At 41.0% G+C, this 22292-nt stretch overlaps 1 protein-coding gene across 1 annotated transcript in view; it reads left to right on the forward strand.

Annotated features, from left to right (window-relative positions):
* The window catches only part of LOC126094817 (bumetanide-sensitive sodium-(potassium)-chloride cotransporter-like), a 275910-nt gene that overhangs the window by 133130 nt on the left and 120488 nt on the right, over nt 1–22292 (forward strand). The window contains exons 10-13 of the mRNA XM_049909392.1: nt 6256–6391; nt 18922–19133; nt 21523–21764; nt 21857–22050. Of these exons, the coding sequence (XP_049765349.1) occupies nt 6256–6391; nt 18922–19133; nt 21523–21764; nt 21857–22050 (784 nt within the window). The remainder of the gene's footprint in view (nt 1–6255; nt 6392–18921; nt 19134–21522; nt 21765–21856; nt 22051–22292) is intronic.

A 22292-nucleotide genomic window follows, 5' to 3' on the forward strand; every position in this document is an offset into this window, starting at 1 on the left:
GTGTAATGTGCTGCGAATATACAGAAAGATAGATCCTTTATCATTTAGCTACAAAATAGCAGGTCAGCAACTGGAAGCAGTTAATACCATAAATTATCTGGGAGTACGCATTAGGAGTGATTTAAAATGGAATGATCATATAATGTTGATCGTCGGTAAAGCAGATGCCAGACTGAGATTCATTGGAAGAATCCTAAGGAAATGCAATCCGAAAACAAAGGAAGTAGGTTACAGTACGCTTGTTCGCCCACTGCTTGAATACTGCACAGCAGTGTGGGATCCGTACCAGATAGGGTTGATAGAAGAGATAGAGAAGATCCAACGGAGAGCAGCGCGCTTCGTTACAGGATCATTTAGTAATCGCGAAAGCGTTACGGAGATGATAGATAAACTCCAGTGGAAGACTCTGCAGGAGAGACGCTCAGTAGCTCGGTACGGGCTTTTATTGAAGTTTCGAGAACATACCTTCACCGAAGAGTCAAGCAGTATATTGCTCCCTCCTACGTATATCTCGCGAAGAGACCATGAGGATAAAATCAGAGAGATTAGAGCCCACACAGAGGCATACCGACAATCCTTCTTTCCACGAACAATACGAGACTGGAATAGAAGGGAGAACCGATAGAGGTACTGAAGGTACCCTCCGCCACACACCGTCAGGTGGCTTGCGGAGTATGGACGTAGATGTAGATGTAGATAGCAAGAAGGCAAGCTGGAAATTCTTTATTAGCTCATTTAACACCTTCACTCCCTCCTCGGAAGTTTGGAGTCGGCTTCGACGGTTCTCAGGCGCACCTAGTTTCTCCATGGTCTCTGGGCTCACTGTCGTGCATGATACATTCGTGGACCCCGTCGCAATTTCTAACTCGTTGGGTCAGCACTTTGCCGAGACTTCGAGCTCTTCCAATTACCCACCAGCGTTTCTCCCGAAGAAACGTGCAGCGGAAGTGCGACCTCTAGCTTTCTCCTCTCAAAATCGCGAAAGCTATAATACTATTTTCTCCATGCGGGAACTCCAACATGCACTCTCTTCTTCTCGCTCCTCCGCCCCAGGACCGGATGGTATCCACGTCCAAATGTTGCTGCCTTTATCAACCCATAGTCTGCATTACCTCCTTCGCCTTTATAATCGAATTTGGACCGACAGTACTTTTCCCAGACGATGGCGGGAAGCTATCGTCGTTCCCGTTCCGAAACCTGGAAAGGACAAACATCTCCCCTCTAGCTATCGCCCCATTTCTCTCACGAGTAGTGTCTGTAAGGTTTTGGAGCGTATGGTGAATTACCATCTAGCGTGGTGGCTGGAGTCCCGCAGTCTTTTAACACCTGCCCAATGCGGATTCTGAAAGCATCGTTCTGCAGTTGACCATCTTGTTGCTCTCTCCACTTATATCATGAATAATTTTCTCCGGAAACGCCAAACAGTAGCAATATTTTTTGATCTGGAGAGAGCATACGATACCTGTTGGAGGACAGGTATCCTCCGCACACTGTTCTCTTGGGGCTTTCGAGGTCGGCTGCCCCTTTTTCTTCGCGAATTTATGGCAGAGCGCACATTTAGGGTGCGGGTGAACACTACTCTCTCCCGTACTTTCTGCCAAGAAAACGGGGTACCCCAGGGCTCCGTGCTGAGTGTTGTACTGTTTGCCATTGCCATCAATCCAATTATGGATTGTCTCCTTCCTGATGTCTCGGGCTCCCTCTTTGTGGACGATTTTGCGATCTACTACAGCTCTCAACGGACCAGCCTTCTTGAACGACGTCTTCAAGGATGTCTCGATCGCCTCCACTCTTGGAGCATCGAAACCGGCTTCCGTTTTTCTCCCAGTAAGACCGTTTGTGTTAATTTTTGGCAACGTAAGGAGTTTCTTCCACCCTCCTTACATCTAGGACCTGTCAACCTTCCGTTTTCGGATGTCGCTAAATTCTTGGGTCTTATGTTTGACAGAAAACTATGCTGGTCCTCCCACATTTCGTATCTTTCGGCTCGCTGTCTGCGATCCCTCAACACCCTCCGTGTCCTGAATGGTACCTCGTGGGGAGCGGACCGAGTGGTCCTTCTCTGCCTCTATCGCGCCTTAGTGCGCTCGAAATTGGACTATGGAAGCATAGTCTACTCCTCTCCTGGGCCGTCTATTCTTCGGCGTCTCGACTCTATCCACCACCATGGATTACGTTTAGTGTCTGGAGCTTTTTACACCAGCCCTGTGGAAAGCCTTTATGCTGAGACTGCTGAACCTCCGCTGTCAAATCGGCGAGGAGTCCTTCTGAGCTGTTATGCCAGCCATCTGTCTTCCAAGCCTGCTAATCCAGCCCATGACATATTTTTCGACGCCTCCTTTGATGTAGGGTATGCAGGCCGCCCCTCCTCCCTACTACCACCGGTAGTCCGCTTCCGTCAACTGCTCCATTCTCTTCCCTTCCGCTTTCCTACAACCTTCTTGACAACTTGGGGTACAGCACCGCCTTGGCTCCGTCCCCGGATCTGCCTGCTCGTGACCTTTGTCGATTTCCCAAGGATGGTACCCCTTCACTTGTTTATCGTCGGGCATTTGCTGCTCTATGTGCACAAATGACGGAAGCCACATTTATTTACACCGATGGCTCGAAAACATCGTTAGGTGTAGCGAGTGCCTATGTTGTTGGCGACACTCCAAATTACTTTCGGCTTCCCGACCAGTGTTCGGTCTATACTGCGGAGCTTTACGCTGTTCTCCGGGCTGTCCACTACATCCGCCACCATCAGCGGATACAGTACGTTATCTGCTCCGATTCTCTCAGCTCTCTCCTCAGTCTCCAAGCTCTTTACCCTGTGCACCCTCTGGTCCACCGGATTCAGGACTGTCTGCGCTTGCTCCACCTGGGGGGCGTCTCGGTGGCGTTCCTCTGGCTCTCGGGACACGTTGGTATCTGCGGAAATGAGGCGGCCGATATTGCAGCCAAGGCTGCAGTCTCTCTTCTTTGGCCAGCTATTCCATCGATTCCAGTCGCTGATCTACGGCGCGTTTTATGTCGTCGTGTTGTTCATTTATGGCACGCGCACTGGTCGACACTTCCCCAAAATAAATTGCGGGATGTGAAAACTCTTCCTTGTGCTTGGACCTCTTCCTCCCGAATGCGTTGTCAGGAGGAGGTAATTTTAACTAGACTCCGGATAGGGCACTGTCTTTTTAGCCATAGACATCTTTTAAGCGGCGATCCTCCCCCACTCTGTCCCCACTGTTCTCAGTTGTGGACGGTAAGACGCCTTTTAATTGAATGCCCCTATTTTACTCCATTACGTGCCCGTCTACAGCTGTCACCTGATATATCGTCAATTTTAGCAGATGACACGCGATCGGCCGATCGCGTTCTAGAGTTCATTCGTGCCAGTGAAATGTCGTCAGTTATTTGAAGTTTTTTTGGGACAACCAACCCCCTTCTGTAGTGAATTTTTAAGCCTTCCTTCTGCTTTTAGTTTCTCCAATTTTATGACTTTCGTTCCCATTGCTGCTAGTTTCCGTTTTCATTTTTTTACTGTTTCCTAAGTCATAGACCGGGTGCTAATGACCCTAGCAGTTTTGCGCCCTAAAACCATAACAAAAAAAAAAAAAAAAAAAACAGAGCACCGTTGATATTCCCTGTTGTTATTAACATGCACCACTGAATCACAATTTGTTTAGCAGCAAGCCACAAGAAGAGCCTTTTGACAGAGCGCCTTGAGTGTTCAATCAGCATACAGTTGAAAATACTGTTATTACTAGTGGCCAGCACACTGGACTCGCATTCGAGAGAACGACGGTTCAATCCCGTGTCCGCCCATCCTGATTTAGGTTTTCCGTGATTTCCCTAAATCACTCCAGGCAAATGCTGGGATGGTTCCTTTGAAAAGGCATGGCCGACTTCCTTCCCCATCCTTCCCTAATCTGATGAGACCAATGACCTTGCTGTCTGGTCTCTTCCCCCCAAACAACAAACCAACCAACTGTTATTACCAAATGTTTTACAGCCACTCTTGTTGTAGTCTTTTATCTATGTCTGTTAATATTTAAAAGGTAAAATAATTCTGGGAATTTAATAGTGTTACCCACAGCAGGTTTACCTGGTAGCTTACGGCCATCGGCTATAGTATTGTCTGGTCACAACAGGTCTGAGAATTAACCTATCATTATTGAGAATTGTGGCCTGGTTGTTGGTTTGATTGTGTAGTGACCATAATTTTGGTATATCCGTTTGTATACACTCTTCCAACTTAAGGTTTGGGAAGACAAGAAACGTCAGTATTTATGATTATTGCAGAGCCAACATTGGTTTCCGATGTTCCACACTCTGTACCTTGGGCTTTGGGTTGAGAGAGTTGCCTATTCTGAGGCACACTACTCACTATCTCTGGAGCCTGTATTGCTCGATCCCCCGAAACTTGGCCTAGTCCTCCCACCCCCATTCCTACTTAACGATAAATCCAGACTTGAGTAGGACCATATCAGTATCCTTCTGGGCCATACCTAGTGACCTCATAGGACTGAAGCATAATTATATCATCTGATCTGTTGATACATCTTGTGGAATTATAAGATACCTCCTCCCTCGAATTTCCCCATAGGGTCAGAACTGCACTGGCCAGTTTATGGTAGGGAGAGGTGGGCACGACCTGCAGTAAAAGTAGAGATGCACTGGTGGTAGAGGAGCTGCTTCCATGTCCAGCACCAGGTAGGCAGAAGGTGACAGTGGGTCAGACTCGTGGCTTAGTGCTAGTTCTGGAAAAGGCTGTGGGTCTTACCTCAGAACCTGTGTAGACTGGACAGGGTGATGGCTGGAGAATTGGAAATGTCTGGCATCCACTGCCTGAAACCCAGTGTTTGCTGTTGGTGATCCTTGGAGTGAGCAAAGCAGGTTGCCACCCACCCCTTGTGGCAGATCTGAAGGTGAAGACTGCTCCAGATGATGCAAACTAAATTGGTTCCTGTGCCCCTAAAGGATACATTGAGGTGTTGGCACCAGAACTAGTTGGCAGCCTTGATGGGCAGTAATGGAGCCACATATCTAGCCAGCGGTAATATCCAAATATTCACACCCAGATGGAGATGCCCACCTTAAAAGGTGTGGCTGCTTCCTCTTGTATCAATAGAGGCTGCAATAGGCCTAACGAGGAATTATGGTGGTGTCCATAGAAGGCCTCCATCAGGCTATGATCGGGGATCACGCTTGGTAGAAGATACAAAGAAAAGCACTGCAGAATCAATGGGCATGAATATCAATAGTTCTTCCAACTACATTACAAACATTCAAACAAAACATTTGGCCATGCCAACAGAGACAGAGTGAAACGGAGATACGGTAATATACTTCAAAGCATTCTGGGTGTAAGACAGCTGAAAATCACTGGATACAAACAGTAATCCATTATTGGTGATGAGAGCTTGTGGGACACCTTAAATAGAAAAATAGTTTCCAGGGCCTTAGTAGTATTCTGTAATCATCTGTAGCAATGGTGCATCTACATTCGCATTCTAGGGCAATGGACAATAATGAATGGAACAGCATAATTTGATTAGAAGAGAGCCCAGTGTTCTAACCTGAGAGGTCAGTTCAGGCAACTTTGTCACAGGGCCAAATGCAGACAACAGCTTATGATCTGTGACCAGATGAAGTTAGTTGCCATATAGGAAACTGTCAAACTTCTGAACACCAGAGATAATTACCAGTGCCACATCTTCTATCTGGCAATCATTTTCTTATGTCATGATGAATGAAGCCCACATGTGATAGTCCACTCTAACCCGTGCTTACATGGTACAAAGGCCTCAATGCCATATGGTAATGTGTTGATGGCTAATACAAGAGATAAACCAGGCCAATACATTGTCAGGCAACAGCAGTTTAGAGACGTTACTTCAGCTTGAGAAATGTTTGGTGACAGTCTCCAGACTATTGGAAAGTGATTCTTTTTCTCTGAAACAGATTTAATGGAGAGGCTATTGCTGCAGTTTGGGGGATAGATTGAGCATAATATGTAACTTTCCCATGAAAACCCCCTGCAGGATGATTTGCCAGAACCAGAGTCATTCTTGTTTTTCCCCATTTTTGTTAATATTATAATTGCTGCATTTTTATTTCTATGTTTTTGTGAGTACTTGAATATAAGAAAAGAAAAAAAATTGCCATTTGCATTGTATAAATATATGTATACAATTTCTGTTCCCTGCATGGATGTATAAATCAAAATAAATGTATATTTAATATTGGTAACCTATATTGCAACATTTTCCTTCACAGTATTACAACATGTGGATATGCCTCCTCGGTTCTACATTGTGTGTAAGTATAATGTTCCTGATAAGCTGGTGGACAGCTCTCATCACCTTGGGATGTATTTTGGCACTGTATCTTGTGGTCTCCTACAGGAATCCAGGTAATTTAAGTTCTGTTTTCTGAAAGTGTGTCTCATAAAAATCAGAAAAAGTGAGCTTAGCAAGTTTAATTGTGAAAACTGTACAAAAGAAGGGAACGGTGAACGTCACCTTTCTACAAAAATTAAATGTTTGGTATCACTCAGCATGAAGATTCTTTAGCCAATCCTTAGTAACGGCTTCCATTCCCAACTGGAGACCTTGCTAAGGTAGGGTAGCTTGCATACCTCACTGATACAGACAGCTGTTCCATAGAAGCAACCATGATGGAGGCGTATCTGTTGGAGTGGCTAAACAAAATGTGTGGTTCCTTAAGAGGGGCAGCAATTGACATTTTAGTAGCTGCAGGGGCAACAGCCTGGATGATCAACTGATCTGGCCTCATACCATTAACGAAATCTGTGCTGGTACTGCAAATGACTGACAGCAATGGGAAACTATGGCCACTATTTTTCCTGAGGTCATGCAATTCTAGTGTATGTGGCGCAATAATTATGTATTCTCTTGAGGAAAATATTCTGGAAGTAGTCTGTGCAGGATATGGTGGTTGATGTGCAGTTACCAGTTTCAGACTGAAGCTCTGTTAGTTCATTTGTTCAGAAGGGGAGGCCAACGGTGTTTGCTCCCTCTCAACCAGTTGGCAATAACAGAAACAAAGCGCACACCCTGCAATTTTTCTCAAATGATTTTACAGAAATTATTCAGTGAAAAAAAAATTCATGTTTATGCTACTTACAGCTTTATATGTCAGATTCATGATGTGCCCATCATTTCGTTTAGGATCATAGTATTGTATTTGCATGGAAGGAAGGCACTGCACAAAACTCAAAAAAGTTTGCAATGAAAAATTGAAGTCACTAAGATTTTGTATTTGGTGCATATTCCATAATATGTTGCTCCATATGAAATTTAGCTAATGTATTGAATTTTTCTTTAGACACGGGTGGAGGTCTCTGTCACCAATCAAGAGAAAATTGATCTGATGTAGCACACTCATTTGCCATGCGTGTCAGCAATAAATCTAGAGTTAAATATCCACAATGTTCCCCATATTTCATAAACAGTTGGAAATATTGAAATGGGATTTTCACAAATGGTGGCATGCAAAGAGGAGAGTATTTTTCCATATGGTTATTAAACAAAATCTCGTTATCTACCATGTTATTCAACTAACTACAGACTTTTTTGATGAAATAAAATAATTTTTAAGGGCCATTGATAGTGGATGAGATGCTGTGGGTTTTGGAACAACATAAACGAAGACATACACATTAATTTTTGTTCCAAGCATATGCTTTATCATAAGCTTCTGACCTTAGTTTTTCTTCAGTTCCTCAGTTAATAACTGTTTCAGAATTTTCTCACAATTGCATCTGCACAACATGTCAGTGATGTGATTTTGTATAAATTCTGCTGTGCTTTGGCAAAAGAAACAAATTTTAATGTGATAACAACAGAAATGTGTAGGTTCGACTCGAAATTTGCCACTTATGTCGCTACTCCAAAAGTTACAAATGGTTAACAACCTAGGCAAAAATAAATCACTGCATTTGTTGCATTTTCAGCAGAATTCTTTTCAAATACTAAACAAAGCAGGGGTGACAGATCTTTTTGAATAGTCACCATGTAAGTGTGTGTGTTGAGGGGCTCTAATTAATATTTACAAAAAAATGTGAGTGCAGGCTTTAGTTTAGAACAGCACTTCTCCTCCAGTGCTCGGTATTTCCCCTATAGCACCTGACCACCACCACCACCATCCCAGGAACCAACCAAAAAGGAGTGCCTCCTTTGTCACCTAATACCATCCCGGAGTGGAGCAACTGAATCACATCTTTCATCAGGGCTTTAGTTACTGAGCATCATGCCCTGAAATGAAAGACATACTACTCAATAACTTTCATATTCTTCCTTAAGTGGTGTTCTGTCACCCACCAGAACTCCAAACATCCTAATCTGTCTCTAAGCCACTCCTAATCTCAACCTCATAGCTACAGGCATCATATCTGTATGCAAAACCTGCCCAATCCAACTACTGACAACTTCCTATTCCAGGTCTGTCACAGGCTTATACTGCCCTGTGAAAGGCCAGGCCACCTGTGAAAGCCCAGGCCGCCTGTGAAAGGACATGGATCATTTGTTACAGTCTAGGATGGTAATGGGTATCAAATGGGACACTCCTTTGTAACTTGTGCTTGGGGGTGGTGGGACAATTTGTGTGTGTGTGTGTGTGTATATGTGTGTGTGTGTGTGTGTGTGTGCGCGCGCAAATGAATGAACAGATCTGTTTGCAGACGAGGTCTGCGGGGAGGGGGACGAGGAGGAGAGTGCCTGTCTCTGAAGACCTTGGTGGGACCCTCAGTATAGTGTGTTTGTCCTTTAGATATTATGTCCCTGTGTGGCCAGCCTATTTGGTGGGTTTGTGGGCAGAGGTGTGGATAGAGCCTTCAGAGAGGAGGTGATTAGCATCCAGGAAGATGGCATGCTGGGTTGAGGAGGACCAGGTGAAACAGATGGGAGAGAGAAGGTGTTGAGGTTGTGAAGGGATGAGAATAGGTTGTCTTGGCTCTGCTTCCAGATCATGAAGATATCATCAAAGAACTTGAACCAGGGGTTTCGGGTTTAGGGAGGCTAGGAAGGTTTCCTCTAGATGGTTGCTGGTGCTTGTGGCTGTGCCACAGATTTGTCTGTATACCTTCACTTCAAAGAAGTAGTAATTTTGTGTTAGGATGAAGTTAGTAAGGTGTATGAGAAATGAGGTTGTGAGTTTGGAGTCTGAAGAATGTTGGGAAAGCTGGTGTTCAATAGTAGAAAGACCAGGTGTGTTAGGGATGTTGATGCATAGGGGAGTGGCATTAATAGTGATGAGCAGGGATTCAGGAGGTAAAGGGGCGGGAATGGTGGAGACGCACACACACACAAATTGTCCCACCACCCCCAAGCACAAGTTACAAAGGAGTGCCCCGTTTGTTACCCATTACCATCCTAGACTGTAACAAATGATCCATGTTCTTTCCCAGGGCTTTGATTACCTGTCGTGATGCCCTGAAATGAGGGACATCCTACCCAAAATCCTTCCCACCCCTCAAGAGTTGTTCTGTTTTCCACCCAAGCTCCACAACATTCTAGTCCATCAGTATGCTACTCCCAATCCCAACCCCTTGCCACATGGATCATATTGCTGTGGAAGACCCAGGTGCAAGACCTGCCACATCCAACCACACACAACTTCCTGTTCCAGTCCTGTCACAGTCGTATCATACCCCATCAGAGGCCAGGCCATCTGTGAAAGAAACCATGTCATATACTAGTTTTGCTGCAATCATTGCACAGCTTTTTATATTGCCGGTAATCCACTGAGGACAGTGGAACAGTAGCCAAAGATTCAAACGTCATTATTTGAAACTGGTAGCATGTTTTGATTAAACAACATTTGTATTACAATTTTCATTATTTAACTGCTTTTTATATTGGTATGACTACCAACCAGCTGTCCACCAGGATGAACAGCCACCCACATTCTCCACTCTCAAAATCATCCCATCCTCAGCCTATGGTAACTTATTGTGCCCAGACCTTCCACCCAACAGCTTCCACCTCCTCTGTTTTATCACCTCCTTGCTATTCATATCCTCTCACCCTGATTGTGTTCTGGCTCTGTCAATGCACTAATCTGTCATTCTCCCTCCCTGGTCAACACTCCCCCATAGTCTCCCAATTTGCACCTGGCAGCCTTCTTATGCCTCCACCTATTCCCTGGGTGCGTGTGTGCGCGTGCTTTGTTTTGTTTTGTTTTGTTTTGTTTTGTTTTGTTTTGTTTTGTTTTTCCTTAGGCATTGGCTAAAAGCCAAATGTCTAGCAGTCTTTTAGTTGTGCCTATCTGCAACTCAATGTGTCATCTTTACACTGAGTACCAATCTATCCTTCCCCTATCATTAAAAGAACATGTGCTGAGGTATCAAGTAAGAGTCAGTTTGGTGGACAGACTATTGTAGAGAACTGCATTAGACCAATTTTTGGACTGAAGACTGCAGCAGTGTGATACATTTCAGTTTCTAATACATTGTCTGTGAAAATTGCAACACAAAGAAGAACAAAAGTGACTGAAATTATCTGCATATGACAGATTAGGTACATGAAATACACAAATGATTTAGATCATAGAACGTACATGATGCTGCCTTGACTCCAAGAATTTATGTGGAGTGAAAGTCCCAGAAGCTGCAATCAAAGCCTGTAAGCACTGTGGCAGGGAATCAAAGATGGGCTATAAATGTTTTTGAAGAATCATCGACCATGCACTTTTACAGTTCCCAAATTATCAACAGTGGTTTTTGGAGGTCCATATGGCAGTTGAAATGACTGTCATGTGAGAGTAGTGTGCAGACTATAATAGTGGTTTGCTCGTTCCCCACTACATCTGCCTTACTAAATGTGCTCAAGCAGTTTCCTGAAGAACAGACAGTACATTAGGCTCTAAAATGTCCCTGATATAGTGGTCTGCATTCAGATTGGTCTCAGTATGTAATAACTGACACCTTGAGTTGTATCAGATATTGAAGTCTCCTTAGTCTCCTGTCATGCAACATTCCAGACCATCAGGTTTTTAGTGCCATGTTGATGTTTCACATACACAATAATTATTATAGGGTAAGATAATGCAGAAATTGTTGAAGAACAGTACCTTTGCAACTCAGTACTGTTGTTATTGTAGCCATTGAAACCTCAGTGTTTAGTAGTTCCTAACCAATGGAAGCCCTCAAGTCAGCTTGCAGCAGACCGTATCAAATTAACAACACAGACTGTATTCCCTTGTTTTATTATTTGCCATGCATTTATTGGGAACAATTTCTATATAGTTTTCCACTGCTCGCTTTTTTGCCAGAAGTTGTTTAGCTTTGTCAAATCTTTTGCATTTCAGATATGACCTATGAATGTTCACACTCTGTACCTGCCTCGGTGTGTACGCCATTTGTGTGTTGAAATCACCACAGGTAGCAATTCTTGTCTTACTCTTACTATTAATTCACATTTTTCAATAAACAAATTTACATAAATGTCTGGTGACCTATATAGACTACCTACCACTATATTTTCATTCATTAGTTTTACATGACTAAACTCCCCATCTAGTTCTGAGGAGTACATAGATACATCAACTATGGAAAATTGTATTTCTTCTTTGACAAAAACTCCAGCCCCCACCATTCTTTCTCTGTTTTCTTCATATCATGTCTCCCACAACATACCCTTGCGGAACAAATACATTTATTTATTCTCAGGCTAACCAGTGCTCACATACACATATATCATCTCAGATACACATGTAATGTCTACAAGCTCAGTGTTACATAAATGTTCTAATTCTAAAATCTTATTTCTAATACAACATATGTTAACTTTCCAGAAAAGTAAGTAGGTTGTCTCTGTCTTTATCCCTCTGAGAGCAATAATGTACTGCTGGTGTGTTTTTACACATCTTCACAGTTCAGTTCATTCAGGGGACCCTTTCTTAGCACCTACTTTGATGAACAGTAATATATACATTAAGGAGTCACCCTGTTCTCTGACAAAGCATTCAACTTCACAGTATCTGCTTATGATTCTAAAATTGTGTGACAGACACATGTCAGTCAAAAGGTTGATGTCAACCAATTGCTCATGGAATTTCTAAACTGTCACCAAAACATCTGCTTAACTAAACTGTTCCAAAAAAAAAAAAAAGTTTTGCAGTGCCTTGTGTATCTAAGGAAATTTGTGTACTTACATTCAAGAAGTTGCAGGGAATGAAAGAGTACTAAGCCTTGTAAAAGTAAAAGAATAACTTTCCTGTGAAAGAAAACAGAAACAATCATCAAAATAGAGGCAGTCTGTTTGAAAGTGAACATATCTGCATGACTATGAAGTTAAAATCTGTTGCTCAGTAATATTGAGTACCATGCCACTGTGCCAAATGCATTTTTGCATTGTAGAATGTATGGAATCCTTTTGGGCATGCTGTCCATAATTTGGTGGGGACAACGCAGCTCAAGTCTATCCCAGTCTTAGACGGCTGTCCTCCTAAGTTCATGTAATATATTTGGAGCCTTCCAATGTTTCAACTGATCCCAAGCATATTCAATCAGGTTTGTGTCAGTAGACACTGAAGGCTAGACCATTGAATCCTGCCCCTTCTAGAAATGTGTTGTAACATAGTAGAATCGGTCCACACATTCTTAATATAATGATAACATGGTCATTCTGGATTAATCAGAGTTTGTGATACCCATATCGTATATTGTATTTATTCAAAGTAAGCAACATTCAGCTTTATATGTGCACATAAATGTGCAGTACTAACACTTACTCTTGATACCTTATATTTAACTATTTTTCAGTTGAACTGTTGAAAAGTTCATGAAGTTATTCAATTGCAAAACATTTCATCACCATCAGTACATAAAGAATACCAGTACTAAGACTTCTCAAATGTTTAAAGTAAGAGCTGTTGGGTCTGTAAAAAGTAATTGATGTAAATTTTCTGACAATATGTTACCATATTTTAATTCATAGTAATGTCATAGTAATTTATATTTTTATACCTGTCTTTGTTTATGAAATTAACTTTGTGTATTTATGTCATACCATCAGTGATCTTAAATTATTATCTAGTGCAAAACTTTGCACTATATCAGTTAGCCTTATCAATACAAAATCTATCAGATTAATAAAACTCTCATTGTAGTTCAGTAAAAAACATTTAATCAACAATGAGTGTGTGTTGTGCATTATTGTGAATCATTGTAAGGCACATGGCTGAAGCATTATCAATCTTGAGTGTATTTAGGTGATGTGAAATCTAACCAAATGTATGGAAAAGTCTATAAAACCACTGTTGCATACACATTATTTAAGTTTGAGCTGAACTATCATTTCAATACTGCTTAACAAACTGCAGGTAAAGCTGGAATGAGATTTCCACTCTGCAGCGGAGTGTGCGCCGATATGAAACTTCCTGGCAGATTAAAACTGTGTGCCAGACCGAGACTCGAACTCGGGAGCTTTGCCTTTCGCGGGCAAGTGCTCTACCAACTAAGCGTGAGTCGTGGTTTGGTAGAGCACTTGCCCGGGAAAGGCAAAGGTCCCGAGTTCGAGTCTCGGTCTGGCACACAGTTTTAATCTGCCAGGAAGTTCCAGGTAAAGCTAATCAAAAAATGTGGATTTCATCAACTGCTTTACACTTGCCAATAAAGAAGTGATGTACTGCAAAATACAAGGAATGTTTTTGACACATTTCAGTGTTCACAAGATGGGCACAGTGTGCTAATGCATTATTGTTTGGAAAGACTAACCCATCACTGAAATGTTGACTCAAGGGCTTAACAATAGGTTCAAGAATCCTGTCTTGATACTGCACAATACAGTCATAGATGGCACTGACACAAAAGATGACAGAACTGCTGAACTTGGGGGAGTTCACATGTGACACACATGTTGGTAGCTGATGCCACTATTATTATCTACTCAAGAAGTTTCCTTACCCACTTCCTGTCCACACTGTTGTATGGGGCAGTTTGTCTGTCAGTTCACAATGGGTGCTCAGAGGCCAAATTGATCTTCTGAAAATTATTGCATACTGTCTGTTGACGCATCTCACCCAATTGTCTCCAAAATGTCTGTGTGCAGAACTGTTAAGTTCTCCTCCAAGTACTTATGGGATATAACTTATAGTTAGGGGTTATCAGCTGGTGTTGTTGACTCTGGGCAAGTATTGGGAGGCAGGTCTTAATGTTTTGCCTCATTATAGTGGTTGAGTGTTCAAATGATGCTGTGCACTTAAATTTGGATGGCAACTTCCAGTGTTAAGAAACTTACTAGCTGTGAATGACAATATGCACACAGTTTGAGTTTGAAATAGCTGTATATAGTGCATTGACAGACTTGCCAGTCTACACAGGATGTGTTGTACTTTGCACTCTACTGAATTGTTCTGAGAATGCAAGTTTATGTTTACCTCCATTATTCAGGAGGCTGCATGTAACAATTTCTTATGGTCACAATAGTACTGTGAAAGAGGCATCTTACCAGAAAACAAAACCCATGCAAGTCACAAGGATGGTGCAGAACTGAGCAATTAACATAAAGTTCCACTCTGATCATAAACCTGTTGGACAGTATTGTGCATTAGTCTGCAGATACAGAGAGTGTGGTGATAGTTAGTACTAACACTGGTATTGCATATATTTACCTTTGGGTATATATGTAAACTCTGACAATGATTTTTCTGTTTAAAATATATGCAGTGTATCTTACATCAGACTGTTGAAGATGTAATTACAGTTTGTCGGCAGTAAGTAATAAAGTACTGTAATCCACAAACAGGATTCTATTTCACATTACTAATCTTTCATACTGGGACCAACAATAAGAAATTAGGCAGAAAATGTGAACATCTATCTACATCTGGATCCTGCTCCAGCTACTGCCACATCTGGGTGCTGATGAGTCCTCTCCATTTGGCCCGGTCCTCCCACTGCTTTCCTTCCTCCACTTGTTGCCATGTCACACCTCTCCTTCCCACAGATATTCTCACTCCCATTTTCCACTGCGTTCTTGGGTGCTCTCTAGGTCTTTTTCCATCCATCTTTAGTTCTTCCATAATTTTGGGGAGTCTCTGCCCACTCATCCTCTTAACATGCCCATACCAGCTTAATCTCTCTTTTTTTAATTCCTTCTCTCATACTTTCTTGTTTAAGGTCCTTTCTAATATCTAAATTCCCTTAACTGCTCTGAGAAATTCCATTTCTCCTGCTTGCAGTCTGCTCCAGTCCTTTCCTGTTATTGTCCATGTTTCTCCTCCATAGGTGACAATAGGCAAGTAATAACTCTTATACATAAGGAGTTTTGCTTTTTCTGAAACTTCCTTATTCCAAATCAGGTGTTTTATTATTTGGTAGAAATTGCCTCCCTTCTGTAACGTCCTATTAATTTTGTTGGTTATTCTTCCATCACTAGGTATTTCACTCCCTAAATAAGTGAAACTGCCTACCACTTTGAGGGGTTCTCCATTCAAAGTAATATTTCCATTGATCCCTTTGTCTCTTCCAAATACCATTACTTCACTCTTATCTTAATTTATTTTTAATCCATGCCTTTTCATTATTTCCTTCCACGCATAAAGTTGTAACTGGACATCTACCTCTTTATCGCCCCATATTACCATATCATCTGCAAAAATCATTGTTTTGCCTTTTTCTTTTACTATGTCTTTAACTGCCCTATTCATTCCCTCCCTCGCAACACTAAAAAGTGCAGGAGATAGAATACTTTCTTGTTTACATCCTTATCTTATTCCCAAGTATTCAGAGTTCCCCAATGGTGTTGTAATTCTACAATTTTGTCCTCTGTACATTGTCTTTATTACATTAATGTATCTATCTTCTATATTTATCTTCTTCATTTCTTCCCAGGGTCTTTCCCTGTTAACTGAGTCATATGCCTTTTCTGTGTCTATAAAAACCATTATCACCCTTTTGTTATACTCCCAACTTTTTTCCATCAGTTGACGGATAGAAAATAACAAGTCGATCGTGCTTCTTCCTTTCCTAAACCCATGCTGTTCTTCACTCTGCTCCTTTTCTATCTTTTCATTTATTTAATTTACTAAAATTCTTTCAAAAAGCTTGGCCATATGACTCATAGGGGTTAATTCCTGTGCAGTTTTTACAAAGTCTTTTATTGCCTTTTCTGAAGATGGGAACAATGTCTTCTCTTCTCCAATTGTCAGGTATTGTACTATTTCTCCACACACTTGATAGTACTCTATACAGCCAATGCATTCCCACTGGAGCTGCTGCTCTTATCATGTCCACTGATACTTCATCAGGTCCTGGGGCTTTCCCTGCATTCATCTTCTTCACAGCTATTTCCATTTCTTCCCGTGTAATTTGTCCTAGTTCTGCTTCCCAACTGCTCTCAATTTCTCCATTATTTGTTGTTTCCTCGTGTACCTGCTCCTCAGCATTCAACAGTTTCTTAAAATGTTCTTTCCAGAGATCTTTTATATTGCCTGGATCTTCAATCACAGTACCATCCTCTGTTTACTGGTACTTCAGAAGCCTTTCTTTTATTTTTCATCATTTTATAGAACATTTTTCTTCACATTTTCAGGTTTTTTGTAAACTCTTCCCATGCCTTTTTCCTCGCTGTTTCCACTATTTCTTTGCACTTCTTCTTTTGCTGTATATGTCTTTTATGGTCCTCGTCATTTTTAGTTTTCCACAACTTTCTCCATGCTCCATTCTTTTCTTCTAACTGTGGTATCATCCCACCAACTTGTCTCTCTTACTTTTTCCTCTCCAGATGTTCTACCACATACTTTTTGTGCTGCTTCGACTAAAGTGTCTTTGAATAAACTCCATTCTTTTTCTACATTGCAGAAAACTTCTTTTGGAAATTTTTGTGAGATTAATTCTCTATAATTCGCAGAACTTTCACTCTCCTTCAGTTTCCAATCCCGTATCCTCATCACTTTCTTCTGTTTTCTATTTTTCGCACACTGATTCATTTTCCATTGTCCCACCAGTATTCTACGGTCTACATCTGCACTCACATTTGGAATTACCTTCACCTTTGTTATTTTCTGTCCCAATTCCCTATCTACTAGAATATAATAAATTACAACTTGGTTTTTCCATCCCAACTGTATCTGGTGATAACATGACTTTCTCTCTTCATAAACCAGCTGTTCGCTATTTTCATTCCATTCCTCTGGCACAAATCCAGTAGTCTTTCCCCTTCTTCATTTCTGCCTCCATACCCAAAACATCCCAACACTTGCTCAAATCCCTTTCTGTGTCTGCCTACATGTGCATTAAAATCTCCCATCACTGTATTAGCACTCTCCATATGGTTCCTCACTCAATTTCAAAGTCTGTTTTCTCTTCTTCTCTACATCCCACTTGAGATGCATAAATCTGGATAACTTTTAGTGTTTCTTTATGGAATATCAGGTTTAAGATTATGATCCTGTCTGATATATATCTCTCACTTTTAATACAGCTTTGTACATTCTTATTCACCATCACTGCCACACCATTTCTTCAAAGTCTGTTATTCCCACTCTAGTACAGTTTTCCTCCTCCTCTCAAATTCTTCTCACCCTTTTCCTTCCACTTCATTTCTCTTAATCCCAAAATATCTAACTTTCTCTCTTGTTAGTACATCTGTCATTTCTTCCATTTTTCCGTTGAGGGTTAATTAAGGTGCCAGTATTTAGGTTATTTTTTAGTCCATTTGGTTTCATTTTCTTGTACTGATGAATATCAGTCCTCCCATCTTTCGCACCAATACATGAAGAAGCAGTGGAGTCAGATCCTGAGTGGTTCATTCCGAGGCTCGTCTGTGTTTTGAAAGCAATATATGAAGAGTTTCTACTGGCTTGTTAGGCCTAACGCAAGAAAGGATTTTCTGTTGGGGTTGTCTCACCTAGCCTTAGGAATTTCTCCTCCACCACAAGCCAGTGGTTCCCTTCTCATTTAATCCCCAGAAAGGAGGGTTGCCTCATCTGCCAGCTACACTTTTCCAAAGTCTTTCTTCTCCACCGTCGTTGCCATTAAGGTCTTCACCCTGTAACCCTGGGCATGGGCTCCATGTTATACCCCACAGGATTGGGTCCCTGCCTGAACTCAGCCATCCTATCAGTCCGACCTACTGAAGTGTAGGATGCCCACCCCGCAATGTGGACGCACCAGACAGGAATTACCCCAGTGGAGAAATAGGGTCGGGGACCCTACCTCCCTGGAGCCGGGTTAATGATTGTGTATAGTGCCACAATCAAAGGCAACATGTGAACATGTCTGTAGGAAATTGCTTGCCCATGACCACTGAGTTGATCAATTCTGATAAAACTGGGCGTAAGAACACCAAGTCAAAAACGTTATGCTCTGTTACACTACAAAAAAATAATTCTTAGTAATGAGAGTAGCCTAGCAACAACCACAACTACAGTAATTTTGGATACTGGGGTTACCAGCATCAAACAGTTTGCTTACTTCAGTTACTTGCATTCATTTAAGTGTTAAGCAGTACTATAATAATATGAAAAAACTTTATTACTCAATGATAAGGTTACTAGAAATGGGTCCAGAGTGCTTTCAAGGGCTCCTGTTATACTCTTTGCCAAGTTACCTGTCTGTGTCAGCATCCTTATATGATGATCACAATAATAGCACTACGCAATACATACATCTGCAAAGAAGGAAAGCAAGAAAGGAAAAAATCTGATGCTACAGAGCCCTATGAAAGGGTCATAAAAGTATCTGTAATTTTTGTATAAGGATTAAGTTACTGCCAGATTCAAACTTGTAGGACACAGTTCATGCAAGAATTGAAATGTAGTTTAAACTTTCCATAACATTTCTGTTTTAGTGAATTTTCACAGAATTGATACATTTATGCAGTTTCCAATATAGTGATGGCATGGATCTGTGATCTCCTCAATTTGGTATGTTCAATAAGTACTTGTCTTGTTTTTATGTTTTCATTCTCTTTTTAGATGTGAACTGGGGTTCATCAACTCAAGCACAGACTTACAAGTATGCCCTGTTATCTGTGCAGCAACTAAATCAAGTTTTAGAGCATGTTAAGAACTACAATCCACAAATATTAGTACTCACTGGCAGACCAAGCCAGCGACCACCACTTGTGCATTTTGCTCATCTCATTACAAAGAACTCATCGCTGTTGATCTGTGGTCATATCATTAAGGTATGTAATACTTTCAAGTATTTCAGTCAAAACCAAAAGCTGTTGACAATACCTATAATGAAGTCCTGTTTGAAGGGAAAAAAGTTACTCAGATATTTAGTCAAATCTTGATAAAATTTGAAGGGGTGCAAATATTACAACTTGCTTTAAATAAAAGATTGTGTATTTCTCAAAATGCAAAAAAATAGTATATATGACTGAAATACCAATAAGTCGCACCTGTGAGCAGAGAACTCATAAAAATACTTGCGTGTAACTGTTTTTGGATATGTGAAATTGGATGGTCAATCAGGCTCAATCAGAAGTAAAGCAGGTGGCAGGCTTTGATTGCATTTTCCTGGTATCTGAGCAATGAATCTGTCTACAAAGGAGATGGCTTACAAAACACTTGCCTAACCCATCCTAGAGCATTGTTAGTGTGTGGGAGACACATCAAATAAAACACTCAGGATATTGACAATATAAAATGAGAGACAGCATGTATGGTCATAGATTTGTCTGACTCTTGGGATAAAGTGACAAAGATGCTAAGAAGTCTGAGCTGGTATCTACTAGAAGATAGACATAAACAGCAAAATAAAACACTACTTAAAATTTCTCAAGAACCAGTATTTAGTGAGGAAGCTACGAATATACAGTCACCCCATATACTCTCATGGGGACCGCAAAGACATCATTAGTCCAATTACAGCAAGTACAGGGGCACTTTAGCAATCTTTTTTCCTCCACTCCATATAAGAATGGAACAGCCGGCCGCGGTGGCCGTGCGGTTAAAGGCGCTCCAGTCCGGAGCCGCGCTGCTGCTACGGTCGCAGGTTCAAATCCTGCCTCGGGCATGGGTGTGTGTGATGTCCTTAGGTTAGTTAGATTTAAGTAGTTCTAAGTTCATTCAGAAGAATGCTGAAGATAAGGTGGGTAGATCACGTAACTAATGAGGAGGTATTGAATAGGATTGGGGAGAAGAGAAGTTTGTGGCACAACTTGACTAGAAGAAGGGATCGGTTGGTAGGACATGTTTTGAGGCATCAAGGGATCACAAATTTAGCATTGGAGGGCAGTGTGGAGGGTAAAAATCGTAGAGGGAGACCAAGAGATGAATACACTAAGCAGATTCAGAAGGATGTAGGTTGCAGTAGATACTGGGAGATGAAGAAGCTTGCACAGGATAGAGTAGCATGGAGAGCTGCATCAAACCAGTCTCAGGACTGAAGACCACAACAACAACAACAACAACAACAACAACAAGTTCTAGGGGACTGATGACCACAGCAGTTGAGTCCCATAGTGCTCAGAGTCATTTGAACCATTAATTAAGAATGGAACAGGGAAAAAGTCCTAGCAAGTGATACAGTAGAAAGTGCCCTCTCTCATGCACTTCAGTTGTTTGGATATTATAAACATAAATATCAGTATCAGCACATTATTATTGACCATAAATAACATGTAAAAATATGTAACGATGTTGTGAAAAGGATAGTTGCTACTCACCATATAGTGGAGATGCTGAGCTGCAAATAGGCCCAACAAAAAGACTGTCAGAAAATGAGCTTTCAGCCAAGAAGGCCTTACTTGGAGATCACACACACACACACACACACACACACACACACACACACACACACACACACAGAGAGAGTAGCCAGACTGCAGTCGCGCGCAAAGCGTGCGCGCGCGCGCCCGCGTTCTTTCTTCCATAAAGGCCTCATTGGCTGAAGGCTTATTTTCTGATAATATTTTTGTTGTGCATATCTGCGATTTAGCACCTCCACTATTGGTAACAACCATCCTTTTCATAATAATGTAAAATTATGTTTTGGATTTAAAATTAAACAAATAACTTCTTGTTTGCATTCATTTATATTAGTTTTCTAGCAACCAATACTTCAGAATACAATAATTTCTTATCCCAGAAAATAAATGTTTTTGATGATGAACACTCAAGTACAGTAAATTTCAATATACATTTGTATGATAGTCACGGCGCAACGCCACTTGTCACTACATAGTTAAATTTGTGCAGTTACTTAATATAGTAGGAAGATTAACCACAGGGGAATTTTTTTCGTGTATTCAGGTCGAGTTAAGAGCATAACGAGTCAGTTCAGCATACGGTACTTATTAAATGAATCATTGTAGTATCAAGAGTACAGTGCCATATTGACAAACTTGCTCTTAATTGGCCTGAATAAAAGGATGTTATTGAAATGGACAACAACAAAAAATTCTTCCATCTATTCTGTCTACCCTACCTCCTAATCTCCCCTCCATGTAGTTACTCTATTTTGTAGTTTGTGGTTACAAGTAGCTCATTATTTATTAGTACTTTAAGATTTAAGCATCTATAAGATTATATGAAATACATTGATGTCATTGCTAAATGTGTTTATAGACTGTAATGAATCGAAGACAATCCAATAGACTAATAGTTGACGCCCAGAGTTGGTTCCAGTTGAACAAGATAAAAGCGTTCTACACATATATCGATGAAACAGATTTTAAAAATGGAGCAAGTGCTTTATTACAGACAACTGGAATTGGCAAACTAAAACCAAACATTTTGCTGGTGGGTTATAAGGCAGACTGGCAGAACTGTGAACAACATGATCTCTCTATGTACTTCAGTGTCATACAGTAAGTAACAGTAATTTTTTTTCAAGTTTGAAAAATATTCAAAATTGCACAATAAAAATACAATACTCGGTAATGTAACTATCACTTTGTAGCAAGGCACTGGACATGCATATTGCAGTGTGCATCCTTAGACTGCAAGAAGGAATCAGTTATTCAAATGTTCCAAGTGAGCCTGTGGATGTCATGGATGGAGTCAGTGGTGATATTCCAGATAGGACTTCCTTACAAGATAATGAAAAATTTCAAGACTGTGCTCAACAGAAGCTGTTCTCTGAATGTTCTCAAGGTTTGTGAAAGATTGAACTTTTAGGAATAAGCTTTTCCAGTTCTGTTAATAACTGTCGTAAAAATTTAAAGTGGAAAAAGTAGTTGAACACACACACACACACACACACACACACACACACACACACACACACACACACAAAGTACTTTCTCTTAATCTCACAAAAATTCATTCTAAGAAATTAAAGAAAAGTTGTTGTAATTCCAGTAATACCTGTAGTCATAAAACTCTATAAATTTAAT

Source organism: Schistocerca cancellata, chromosome 8 (assembly GCF_023864275.1).
Source record: "Schistocerca cancellata isolate TAMUIC-IGC-003103 chromosome 8, iqSchCanc2.1, whole genome shotgun sequence".
Taxonomy (NCBI): Eukaryota; Metazoa; Arthropoda; class Insecta; order Orthoptera; family Acrididae; genus Schistocerca; species Schistocerca cancellata.